The sequence below is a fragment of the Rhipicephalus sanguineus genome, chromosome 3 (genome assembly GCF_013339695.2).
Source record: "Rhipicephalus sanguineus isolate Rsan-2018 chromosome 3, BIME_Rsan_1.4, whole genome shotgun sequence".
Classification (NCBI taxonomy): domain Eukaryota; kingdom Metazoa; phylum Arthropoda; class Arachnida; order Ixodida; family Ixodidae; genus Rhipicephalus; species Rhipicephalus sanguineus.
Window position 1 is genome coordinate 15494764 of NC_051178.1, and position 12714 is coordinate 15507477.

The window sequence follows — 12714 nt, forward strand, 5'->3', positions numbered from 1 at the left end:
AGTTTTTGGGATTTCCGACAGCATAGTGCAGCAGCGTCTGTTGGCCGAGAAGAACCTGACCTTTGCGACAGCCTATGACCTGGCAGTCACAGCCGAATCTGCCGCAAAACATCAAAGAGCTATCGGAAGTCAGCGTCAGGAAAGCCCAGATGTCACGGCCAAGATAGGCACGCAACGTCTGAAGAAGGGGCAAGAGGAAAAGGCGTCAGGCACGCAGTCGGAACAATGGTGTTTCCGGTGCTCGGGCAACCACGTTGCTTATCGATGCAAGTTTAAAAGCGCAGTATGCTTTAACTGTGCCAGCAAAGGTCACATAGCCAAGGTGTGTCGTAATAACAAAAGTGGGCAGGTGAACCATCAACTGGAAAGTACTGAAAGCTCAGCGCAAACTGACTATGATGACTTGTGAAGTATCAGCCAAGTAACCAGCAGTTGTCCCAAGTTTATGGTTACCGTAAGCATTGGCGAAGAAACGGTACCGATGGAAGTGGATTCCGGAGCAGCTAGATCAATTATGAGTGAAACTTTGTTCAGAAAACTGAAGGTGGCAACAAGCATTAAGCTTGAGGAAGTAGACGCACAGCTCGTAACGTGGACCAAGGAAGGACTAGACGTCATCGGAAAAGCTACACTGCCAGTGAAGTTTAAAGAGCAGGACTGCAAGTTGCCACTTCTGGTGGTAAGGAACGAAGGTAGCACACTACTTGGGCGTGACTGGTTCAAGGCTTTGGATATCAGCTTTACTGGAATTCGCAGCATCGGCCACAGTGCAGAAGCGGTTATCGAAAAATTTCCGGAAGTTTTCGGCGAAACTTTTCCCGGCGCAGCCTTACCGCCAGTACACATTGAACTGAAGCATGACGCACAGCCAAAGTTTCTTAAATGCCACAGCATTCCTTTCGCTCTTAAGGATGATGTCATCGCCGAGCTGGATAAACTAGAACGTCAGGGTGTTCTAGAGCCAACCCAGTATGCGGAATGAGCCACTCCTGTGGTGATTGTGCGAAAAAAGGACGGTTCGCTGAGAATATGCGGTGACTACCGAAGCACAGTCAACCAAGCGGTAAGAAACAATGTTTATCCTTTACCTACGGGCAAAGAACTTTTCGCAAGGCTAGGGAAAGGCCGTATTTTTTCAAAAATTGACTTGACGCAGGCGTACCAGCAACTGACGGCGGATGATTCTTCAGCAGATGTGCTCACTATCAACACAGTAAAGGGCCTGTACAAAGTGCGACGTTTGCCGTTCGGTGTGTCCGTGGCACCCGGATTATTTCACAAAGAACAATGGATACATTGCTTGCAGGTTTACCACAGGTGGCACCCTACCTCGACGACATTCTGGTGGCAAGCGAAACTGCTGAGGAACATCACAAGGTTCTGAATGAGGTTTTCAACCGACTCTCGAAGACCCAACTGCGTGTTCAAGGTGCCAAGTGCCAGTTTTTCAAAGAGAGCCTGCAGTATTTGGGACACCGGATAGATGGAAGGGGCACCTACCCGTCGAAAAGCAAAGTCGAGGCCATTCACCAAGCACCTACACCACAGAACAAAAAGGAGCTTCAAGCCTTTCTAGGTATGGTGAATTTTTACAATCGTTTCCTAAAAGGCCGTTCTGAAGTTGCTGAAGTGTTATACCGCCTACTAGACAGTGACAGTATGTGGAAGTGGGGTGAAGAGCAACAGCGAGCTTTCGAAGGACTAAAGAAGCTGCTGACGTCAGAGTCACTTCTAGTGCACTACAATCCTGATGCACCATTAATTCTGTCTTGCGATGCATCCCCGGTGGGCGTAGGAGCTGTGTTGGCTCACAGAGGTGCTGAAGCACTAGAGCAACCTGTTGCTTACGCGTCAAGAACACTCACTAAGACGGAGCGTAACTACGCCCAGATTGACCGCGAAGCGCTCGCCATTGTGTATGGCGTGCGTCATTTTCACCAGTACCTCTGCGGTCGACCATTCAGCATTTTTACCGATCACAAGCCACTTCTAGGCATCTTTCAACGAGATAAGCAGATCCCAGTAGTTCTGTCACCGCGTATGTTGCGCTGGCCCTTGATGTTATCTGCTTATCAATACAAATTGGAGTATAGAAAGACGCAAGATCACGGAAATGCTGACTGTCTTAGCAGGCTGCCAATACCCGGAGACCGGCCAGACATCGAGCCGCCAGGCGACGTCCTCGAGCTGGAAGCAGTCGAGTACCCGCCTGTGAGTGCAGAAGACGTCGCATCAGCCACTCTGCGCGATCCTTGTCTGTCCAGGGTGAAGAAATGGGTCAGGGCCGGCTGGCCAGAACAAGGTGTGCCCCCAGAGTATGCCGCCTATCAGGTGAGGCGCAAAGAGTTGTCACTGCACCGCGACTGCCTCTTGTGGGGCAACAGGGTGATACTGCCAGACGAACTCAGAAAAAATGTTCTCTGCATTTTACATGCAAATCATCCTGGCATCACGGCCATGAAAGCTCTGGCAAGATCATTTGTGTGGTGGCCGAAGATCGATGCTCAGATCGAAGATTTTGTTTGTCATTGCCAACCATGCCAAACAAACAGGCAAAGCGAACCCAAGACGCCTGTCCACTTCTGGACGAAGCCCGAACGTCCATGGAGTAGAATCCATTTAGATTTTGCCGGGCCAGTACAAGGTGTTTTCTTTCTTGTTGTCGTGAACGCACTATCAAACTGGGCTGAGATCGAAATCGTGCCATCACTTCACTTGTCAGTGGTGATCGATAAACTGCGCAGGATGTTTGCTTCGTACGGATTACCGGAGTTGGTGGTTTCAGATAATGGGACGGCGTTTTCCAGCCAAGAAATGCAATCTTTCTTGAGGCGGAACGGTGTCCGCTACATGTATACAGCGCCATACCATCCCGCAAGCAACGGAAGGGCAGAGCGCATGGTTCGCGAGCTAAAGTGTGCGCCTCGAAAGCAAAGCCAGGGCACAGTGGCGTGTAAAGTCTCTCATTTTTTATTCAAGCAGCACTCCACGCCACACACGAAAACCGGGAGAACGCCAGCAGAACTCATGCTGGGAAGGAGCTTCCGTTCTGCCTTGTCAAGCATGCAGCCCGACATCGAAGAGGCGAGGTGTACGAGACAGCCAAATTCGACGCTCCAGCGTTGTGATCCTGTGTACGTGCGGAACTTCTCTCGTGGGCCGAAGTGGCTAGCCGCGTACGTACTGAGGTCCTTAGGCCACGTCAAGTACGAAGTGCAAACTACGAGCGGTGCAATACACAGACGTCATCGTGACCATGTGCGCAGAGCATGGAAGTCTGCTCCACCAGACACCGCTGACCCTCACTTCCAGTTTCCGGCGACGCCAGCTACGGTGACCAGATTGCCTGTGCGAGAAGCTACTGTGCCAGCAGACGATGGGCCGACATCGACTGCACCTGATACAGCGCAAGCATGCCGCCGCTCTACTCGTGCACGACGACCTGTGCTCTGCTATGGCATTGACTGCTAGGGGGGGGAGGGATGTGATAACAGCATGAACTGAGTGAACCAGTGTGTACTGCGCATGTCTTGTGTTAGAACCAGCACCACCAAGTGAATCGATAAAGCAACCTACCGTACCTACATATACTCGTATCGTTGTGCAATAAAGCATTCTTGCAAAAGCTGCTGCGGCGTCCACGTAGGTTACTACATGATGCTAATATCACTCTGCCTCTTGACGACATTAACAAGATGATCACTTCTGGTCTTACCCCAGCGCCAGCTACCAACCTCCATCACCTGCCTGCGTCCTATCACGATAGTTTCGACTTCAACAACCACCCTCTGAGCCAAACACCTGTTGTGACTCACCAGATCAACACTGGTGACGCCAATCCTATACACCAGTGTCCATATCATGTATCTCAACAGGAACATCCAAGTAATTCAGGGTGAAGTTGACAAAATGATTACCATAGAACCAATTTCAATCAACCCCATGGACAGCAAAAAAACCGTTTTCGTTACGCCCAATGGTCTCTACCAGTTCAAGGCCATGCCGTTTGGATTTGGCAATGCCCCGGCAACTTTCAAACACATGATGAAATCCCTGTTCCAAGCACAAAAGTGGTCCGTCTGTTTATGTTACTTAGACGATGTCATCGTCTATTCACCTACGTTTGACAGCCATCTCACAGGTCTGTCAGCAATTCTGGATGTTTTTCGAACAGCCGCTATCCAGCTGATTTCTGCAAAGTGCCGTTTTGGACAGTGCCACTATATTCAGCCACCTTGTGAGTGCTGCCTGTGGATCTCGACAAGGTGCAAGCAGTAAAAGGATTTCCTGTGCCACGCTCATCCAAGGACATCCGAAGTTTCATAGGATCATGGTCGTACTTTCATCACTTTGTCTGCAACTTCACCGACACTACCTTTTGTTTATGCAGTAAGTACAGTCAGTTTGTATTGCCCCCATAGCAAAATAATGCAATGGTGGGACTAAACTTCAAAAAATAATTTTCTTTACTCAAACAAAAACCACTTCGATTAAACTTTCTGTGGACAAAGTTGTTATGATTCTCAATTGTATGCGCTTTTCTGCTTATTTTTTCTTTGACCACCTTAGGGTGTTACAGAAGTCTCAACATAGGCCAATGTAGCGTTTTTTCCAAGTTCAGAATTTTATTGTAGAGCCTGTACACAGCACACAGGCAAAACAAAAACTTTAGGAGATAGTACATGTTATTGAGAATTCTATAAAAATAATTGATGTATTTGGTCTACAATCGTCTTTTGTAAAAAAATACCCGAAACGTTGCAATTTACCCAATTTTGCCTATGCGCCAAGCAGTGAAAAATATAAAGCTACTATAAGCACCTGTCCCATAATAAAAGTGCGATGCTCTAAAAACACAAAAAAGCAAGTGTCGAATAAATGCATATAACGGACCATTTACAGCGAATTTTTCTTTCGTACCTGGTTTTCCACCATTTTGAGAAGTTCAAATGGCGCTCACGTGCCCAGAAAACTTTTTCCGCTCAAAATATTTTGGGAAAATACTGTAGAACTAATGCCTATATGTGCGTAATTTTCTCAGATTTCTTTAGAGAAATTGATTTTTGTCGAGCGCCCCGGCTGGAACAGTTGGCGTGGAATGACCCCTAAACAAAACACTTCTGTTGCCCCTGCCTGAACTATCTCAGCGCTATACAAATATGGTTTCGTCAACCCTTGCAACGATTTGGCAACACAGGACCTGTACGAGAAGCTTGCCCACAACACTTCCTGTTCTGTTTGTTCTTGTATGATTTGCAAGCCTGTACTGCTGTTCCGTGTGTCTATATATATTGTTACGTGAATGACGACTCGGTAGACTGTAGTCCGTAGACTATTTACACGATATATTTACAGTAGCGGTTGCAGCGCTGACCGGTTCAGCTCAGAGCCCGAGTGGAGAGAGATCTTCCTTCTCTCCGTTCAGCACACACGCGCATCGTTCAAGGGTCTGGCAATATGCATGTAGCATAATCCCTGGCGGCAGAAGCGCCATCTCGGCGCATCAGATGTCAACGTCACCGGGAGAGTGGTAGGGTTTCAAGCTTGTGACATGTACGATATCGCTGGCCTGTGTAGAAGGTGAAGGCGACGAGGCGACAGGAGCAATTTCATAAGTTACAGGGGTAACCGCACGAAGGACTCTGTATGGACCTGTGTATCGAGACAGTTTTTCCGACATCCCAATGTGACGAGTGGGAGACCACAGCAGGATCAAAGAACCGGGTGAGAAGTGCACGTCTCGATTCCTGCGATCGTACAACCGCCGTTGGTTTTCTTGAGAAGTCAAGAGGCGAGTGTGGGCGGTTTCACGTGCATGGGCAGCCCTGGTGATAGTGTCAAGGGCATATTTGCTGGTCGGTACTGCGGGAAACGGGATGATGGTGTCTAGGGGCAACGTTGGTTGTCGGCCGAACAGCAGGAAAAATGGAGAGTAACCGGCAGTGTCGTGGCGCGAAGAATTGTAGGCAAATGTCACGCATGGCAAAGCAAGGTCGCAGTCACAGTGGTCGGAGGAAACATACTTCGCAAGCATGTCTGTAAGTGTTTGAATGAGACACTTCGTTAGGCCATTTGTCTGCGGATGGTAGGACATAGTGAGCTTGTGCTTCGTTTCACATGACTGCAAAATGTCGGCTATGACCTTCGACAGAAATGTGCGGCCACGGTCCGTAAGCAGCTGGCCTGGAGCTCCATGTTGCAAAATCACGTCGTGTAGGAGGAAGTAGGCGACATCTGTGGCGTAGCTTGTTGGAAAAGCTCGTGTGATGGCATAGCGTGTGGCGTAGTCTGTGGCCACAGCTATCCACCTGTTGCCAGAGGAAGACAGGGGAAACGGGCCAAGTAGGTCTAAGCCAACGCGAAAGAGCGGTTCTGACGAAATATCAAGGGGTTGAAGGCACACGGCGAGAAGCGTCGATAGTGTTTTGCGGTGCTGACATTTCTCACACGCCGCAACGTATCTTCTGATGGAGCGTGCAAGCCCTGGCCAGAGAAGCGTCAGCGGATCCGGTCGTAAGTGCGCAATACACCAAGGTGACCGGCCGTTGGAAAGTCATGAAGTTCGCGAAGTACAGCCGAGCGCAGGTGTTTCGGAATAACAAGCAGCAGGGCTGGTCCATCTGGATGAAAATTGTGGCGGTAGAGTGCACCATCTTGGAGGACGAACGAGCGATGGGACCGGGCGGTATACGATGATTCTAGGCGTTTGATGATAGTACGCAAACACGCATCACGGCAGTGTTCGTCGCCAATGTTTGTAGTCGCAGAGCCCAGCGACCAAGCCGGCCAGTGGGATCCTTTAGTGACGAAAGTCAACAGAGCGCATGATGGTCCGTTATTACAGAGAAATGCATGCCATATAGATATGGGTGGAACTTCAAGACTGCCCAGACAAAAGCAAGGCATTCACGCTCTGTAATGGAATAGTCGCGCTCAGCAGCTGTAAGGAGGCAGCTGGCGTAGGCGATAATGCGGTTGCGTCCCTGTTGTCGTTGGGCTAGGACGGCTCCAATCTCGTGACCACTAGCATCGGTTCGGACCTCCGTCGGAGCGGATGGGTCAAAGTGGGCCAATATAGGCGGCGTTGTCAAAAGTGTGACAAGGCAAGAAAAAGCGGCGGTTTGAGCGGGACCCCACGTAAAAGGCACGTCTTTCTTCAGAAGTTTAATGAGTGGTCGAGTGATTGTTGCAAAATCTTCCACGAACCTTCTGAAGTAGGAACAGAGTCCCACAAAACTACGGACATCTTTGGCTGAGTGGGGTACAGGAAAACTCGTGACTGCACACCTGAAGCATCGACGAGGTGGCCCAAGACTGTAATCTGCCGGCGGCCGAAGTGGCACTTCGACGAGTTCAACAGGAGGCCAGCTCTGCGGAAGACGTCAAGAATAGCTGCCAAATGCCGAAGGTGGGTCTCAAATGTAGGCGAATATACAAGGACATCATAGAGGTAACAAAGGCAGGTTGTCCATTTGAATCCTTGTAGCAGAGAGTCCATCATATGCTCGAACGTGGCTGGGGCGTTGCACAGACCGAACGGCATAACCTTGAAGTGGTATAGGCCATCGGGAGTTACAAACGCAGTCTTTTCTTGGTCTTTCTCGTCCATAGCAATCTGCCAGTAGCCAGAGCGTAAGTCTACTGAAGAAAAGTAGCGCGCGCCGTGTAGGCAATCAAGAGCGTTGTCAATTCGGGGCAAAGGGTAAACGTCCTTTTTCGTAATTCGATTCAGATGGCGGTAATCAACGCAGAAGCGCCACGTGTCTTTCTTTTTAACCGGCACGACAGGTGACGCCCAAGGGCTCGATGAGGGTTCAATAATGCCTCTGGCTAGCATCTTGTTCACTTCTTGTTGAATGACCGTGCGCCCTGCGGCAGACACCCGATATGGTCGGCGGTGGATGGGAAGAGAATCACCGGTGTTTATGCGGTGCTCTACAAGAGAAGTCTGGCCTAGTGGTCAATTATCGACGTCGAAAATGTCGCGGTAAGAAGCCAAAAGGCGGCTTAGAGCGGCTGAATGCTCAGGTTCGAGGTCTGGGGCGATCACGTAACGTAATGCCATGTCGAGGCATGTGGTATCCGGCGGGCGACAAGAAACATCTGAGCACACGTCGGCAGCGAAAATGGTGACGTGGTCATCTGATATGGATCGGAACGTGGCGAATGAGATGCCTTGGGGTAGCACTTGCTTCGTGAAGCCGAAATTTACAACAGGGAGATGTATCCGGTTAGCGGCTACGGTGACAACACAGTGTGGCACAGTGACGTCGCATGCCCGAAGGACATCAGCAATAGGCGTGACGACGTAGTCCCCGTCAAGCACCGGTGAAGACGTTGCCTATTTGACGAATGTTAGGGCTTTACGCGGCATGCAGATAAAGTCTGTGGTACAGAGGCTGTTCTGGAGTTTGGGGCTAGTATCTGGCAGAAGAGGAAGTTCCAAGCAAAGAGTACCGGCAGAACAGTCGATCAGGGCAGAATGTGTCGAGAGGAAGTCCATCGCTAAGATGAGGTCGTGAGGGCAACTGCTGAGCACAGTAAAGAGGACGGGAACGTGGCGGCCGGCAATGCTTGTTCGAGCGGTACACATTCCATGACGGCAACAGTTCTGCCATCGGCGACGCGTACGGCTTCAGTTGTAGCAGGCGTGAGTACTTTCTTAAGTCAACGGCAGAGATGCACACTTATGATAGACACCTGAGCTCCAGTTTGAATTAATGCCATGATAGAAATACCATCCACTTGCAGATCAATTAAGTTCGTGTTCGTAGGGAGCGTCAACGGAGGATTTGGTTCAGACGAAAATGATGCAGCACTACCTCCAGGAGCTGCACGATCTAGTTTTCCGTCCGGGACGAGACGTAGTTGGGTGGTGAGGAGGCGTGGTTGAGGCGACGGGATACGACGGCGTTGGGGCGACGGTGACCGAGCAGTAGGGCGGCTGTTGGGTGCATCAGAGGCAGCGTACGTACGACTGGGCAAATACCGGCGAGGTGCAGCGTATGGGCAAGAAGGCGACGAGAACTGGCCCCAATAAGGCGGCGTCCAGGTGGTGCGGCAGTGACGGGAGACATGATCCACCCGCTGGCAGCGGAAGCAGATGGGTTTGTTGTCGGGAGTTCTCCATTCCGATGGGTTGCGGGATCTTGGAGGAAAATAGGAGTCATTGCGGAGTGCACTCGTTGGAGTCGGTCGGTATTCGGGTCGAGAGACGGAGCAGGCGACAGGGAAACCGAGATTGGCAATTTCTTGCTGCACGATGGCCTGAATAACAGACACCGTGGGGGGTGCTTGGACAGCGGCTTGGTCGAAGGAAGGTGTGTGGAAGGGCGCTGAACTTGCCGCTTCAAGCTCCCGTTGAACGTTGCGCGTCACATTCTCCTCAAAGGGTGATGTGGGGCCAAGATCGGAGCACATTGATGTGACAGCCGTGTTCGGTAGCCGAGCGAATTGAGGCACTACGCGGTGGCTTTTGGCCCTTTCGAAGCGGCGGCATTCCTTAACTCCTTGAGGGTTTTCGCCGTACATGTACGGCAGAAGCTTCCTGGTACCAAAGGGTTTTCATCGTACATGTACGGCATAGCGTTTATTTTTAAAACGTGTGCCTTTTTCGATCATTTCTTTTGCTTGGCCTGTGCTGCCACACTTCGGGAATACGTGGAATTTTTTTCATGCACCAATGTCTCTCCGTTGCATTTTTTTTCGCTTCCCAAAACGGCGCGCCGGCTATCGCTTGCACATCCTAGCGCGTTCACGGTGAAGCTGGTTTAAAGTGAGCACCTTTTTTGATCTTTTCTCTTGCTTTGCATGTGCTGCCACACTTCGGGAATACGTAAAATTTCTTTCATGCGCCGATGTCTCTCCGTGGTTGCTTTTTTTATGCTTCGGAAAATGGCGCGCTGGCTGTTGCTTGCGCAACCGAGCACGCCCGCGGCGCGGTTGGTTGGTTTCAAGCGCGCGCCTTCTTCGATCATTTCTCTTGCTTGGAATGTGCTGCCACGCTTCGGGAATACGTGGAATTTTTTTTAATGCGCCGATGTCTCTCCATCTTTATTTTTTTTGCTTTCCAAAGAAGCACGGCGGCTTTCCATTGCCCATCAGAACGTGTTGGTTTCGGTTTCGTCCTTCGGGTGGTTTTCGCTTCTTGCGCCCGCAAAGCTGATGGCTGTTTGGTTTCTAATCTATCAAAGGGTGACCGCTTGTTACTCTCTCGTTTATTGCTCCCCGGAGCACGATTACATCTGTTTCCGTGCGGCGCTAAATTACACAAATAACGCCGCCACGATTGCGTTTACTGTTTCGGGGTCTCCGAAAAACTAACTAGGTCTTGTTGGCAATAAGACGAAAGATTACTGTAGCTTTTTCACTCATTTTGCGTTTCGGACGGGCGCACAACCATAGAGTTTTCTTCTATGTGCTCACTCACGCAGTTCACTTACGCCATAGAAGCACGCACCAGTTGCTCTGCTGCCGGTGAGTCAAGCAGCGATTCTTCCGATTTGGACTATTCCCCAAGTGCCAAATGATAATCTGATTCATTGCATTTCAGTTTGTCAGACGAGGATTTTTTGAAGAGTTCAGACTCCAATGACGATCAAGGAGCGACATCTGAAAAGCGTGCGCAGCGAGCCATGCTTCAAAGACTATCACACGCTGAAAAAATTTTAGTGTTAGAACGCGAACATTTTTAACTGGAAAAGTACTCTGGTGCGCTTGTTTTTGTATGTCTGTGAGCTATGTTTAATACAATGCATAATTTTTATTTTTAAAGAGCTGTTAAGTTTCCTTTTAGGATTTTGCTTGATTTTACTAAGAATAAACCATGTGTATGCAACAACAAAAATGTTTTTGTCACTTTATGGTCACGAAAAAAGAAATTAGACAATTTTTTTCTTAAATAGAATCGTCTGAAGAATTTATTTCAGCAATAAAAAAAAATTACACATTTTTGGAGTGGATTTCGCAAAAAAATTCGACCCTCAAAGGGTTAATGTTGAGGTTGACGGTCGACACATTTGTGCAGACGAGAAAATTGAAAGCGTCGTCCGCGATGCCTTTGAGTATGCGGCCCACCTTGTCAACCTCGGACATTTGCTCGTCAACTTTTCGGCACAGCGCGAGTACGTCCTGAATGTACGAGACGTACGACTCGGTCGATGACTGGACACGGGTGGCAAGTTCTTTTCGTGCTGCCATTTGGCGACCAGACGGGTCCCCAATGATGTCGCGTAGTCGCTCCTTGAAAATGCCCCAGCTCGGTCTCATGGGTCTCAAACCAGACACGCGGGGTGCCTCCCAAGTAGAAGATTACGTTGGCAAGCATCATGGTGGGGTCCCATCGGTGAGTTTGTCTAACACGCTTGTACATGCTGAGCCAGTAGTCAACGTCAAGGCCAGCTTGGGCGGAAAATGTACTGGAGTCGCAGGGGTCGGACACCGTAAGGTACGTTGTGGTTGGCGCCGCAGCTGTAGACGGAGACAGGCTGTTGTCAGTGGTAGCCATGGCCGGAGACTGGACAGTGAGGCCGCTGCGAAGCTTCGTGGTGAGGACGGGGAACGTTCCACCTCCACCAAATATGTTACGTAAATGATGACTCGGTAGACTATAGTCCGTAGACTATTTACACGATATATTAACAGTAGCGGTTGCAGCGCTGACCGGTTCAGCTCAGAGCCCGAGCGGAGAGAGATCTTCCTTCTCTTCGCCCGGCGCACATGCGCATGGTTCAAGGGGCTGGCAATATGCATGTAGCAATACATATTTACTTTTTCTTGCCCTTGCGGCAACACTATGACTTTTTCTGCAGACGGAATAATTCCTATAAAGCCCTTGCAACTCAGTCATTGCTGCATATATAGCGCCACAATGTTGCCTGCAATCTGGAACTAATGTGCTCTTACAAGTGCTCAGGCAGAACGATTTAATAGCCGTGAAAATCTTGCAGGTTTGTTCTGTCAACTTGATTCAAAGGATGTATAGCTTGAAGTATACTCTACCAGCACACGGAGGCATGCTCAATACCAGCCAGTGTAAAACTAACCTGTATTCATTCGAAAGTCCTCCAATAAGTCAATGCTTGTCAGTACAGATCGTGACGAAAACTCCCACATGATTCACCTAATCTCGACTTGTTCAAGCTCAGTTCGACAATCTATACAAACTCAAACTCATGGGTAGGCCAGAGCAAGTACACTCTCAAACAAATCCACCAACTAATGGTGGCCTCACTGTGGATCAGTTTCTGGATCAATTTGTTGCACCTTTCGTGGTACTCAAAGTTGCAACTGGTCAACAATACACTCTGCCAGAAGGTGTGGTCCACTCACCGTGAGAAACTTGTTGAGGGGGTCCAACAGCATCCCCAGTGTCTCTGTTTGGTCAGCTGTCAGTACTGCAGAGGAGGCACACAAGTCAATAAAAAAACTTACTTTTCTATTTTTCTGCCTCTTTTGTAGTGCAAGCCTTTAAATAATTTAATCTTCTGAATTTTGGCACAAAATAGAAATATTTCAGTCTGTAGAGTAAAAAACCTGGCATTTTTCAGGAGCATTTATTGAGCCACAATAGCTTGAACACAAAAAGATACCCGGTGACCACACTCAAGTTTTTGTGTAAATATGCAAGTGAAATGTTCACTGTCTCTCGCAATAACGGTGTTGTTAACCAAATTTTTTGAAAAGGATTAACTTGTCAGTCAAACCATTTTTGTT

The 12714-nt window shown here is 49.2% G+C and overlaps 1 protein-coding gene across 1 annotated transcript in view; it reads right to left on the reverse strand.

Annotated features, from left to right (window-relative positions):
• Positions 1 to 12714, reverse strand: part of LOC119386460 (very long-chain specific acyl-CoA dehydrogenase, mitochondrial) — a 238167-nt gene that overhangs the window by 148766 nt on the left and 76687 nt on the right. Inside the window, exon 4 of the mRNA XM_037653745.2 lies at positions 12331 to 12395. Coding sequence (XP_037509673.1) covers positions 12331 to 12395 — 65 coding nt within the window. The remainder of the gene's footprint in view (positions 1 to 12330; positions 12396 to 12714) is intronic.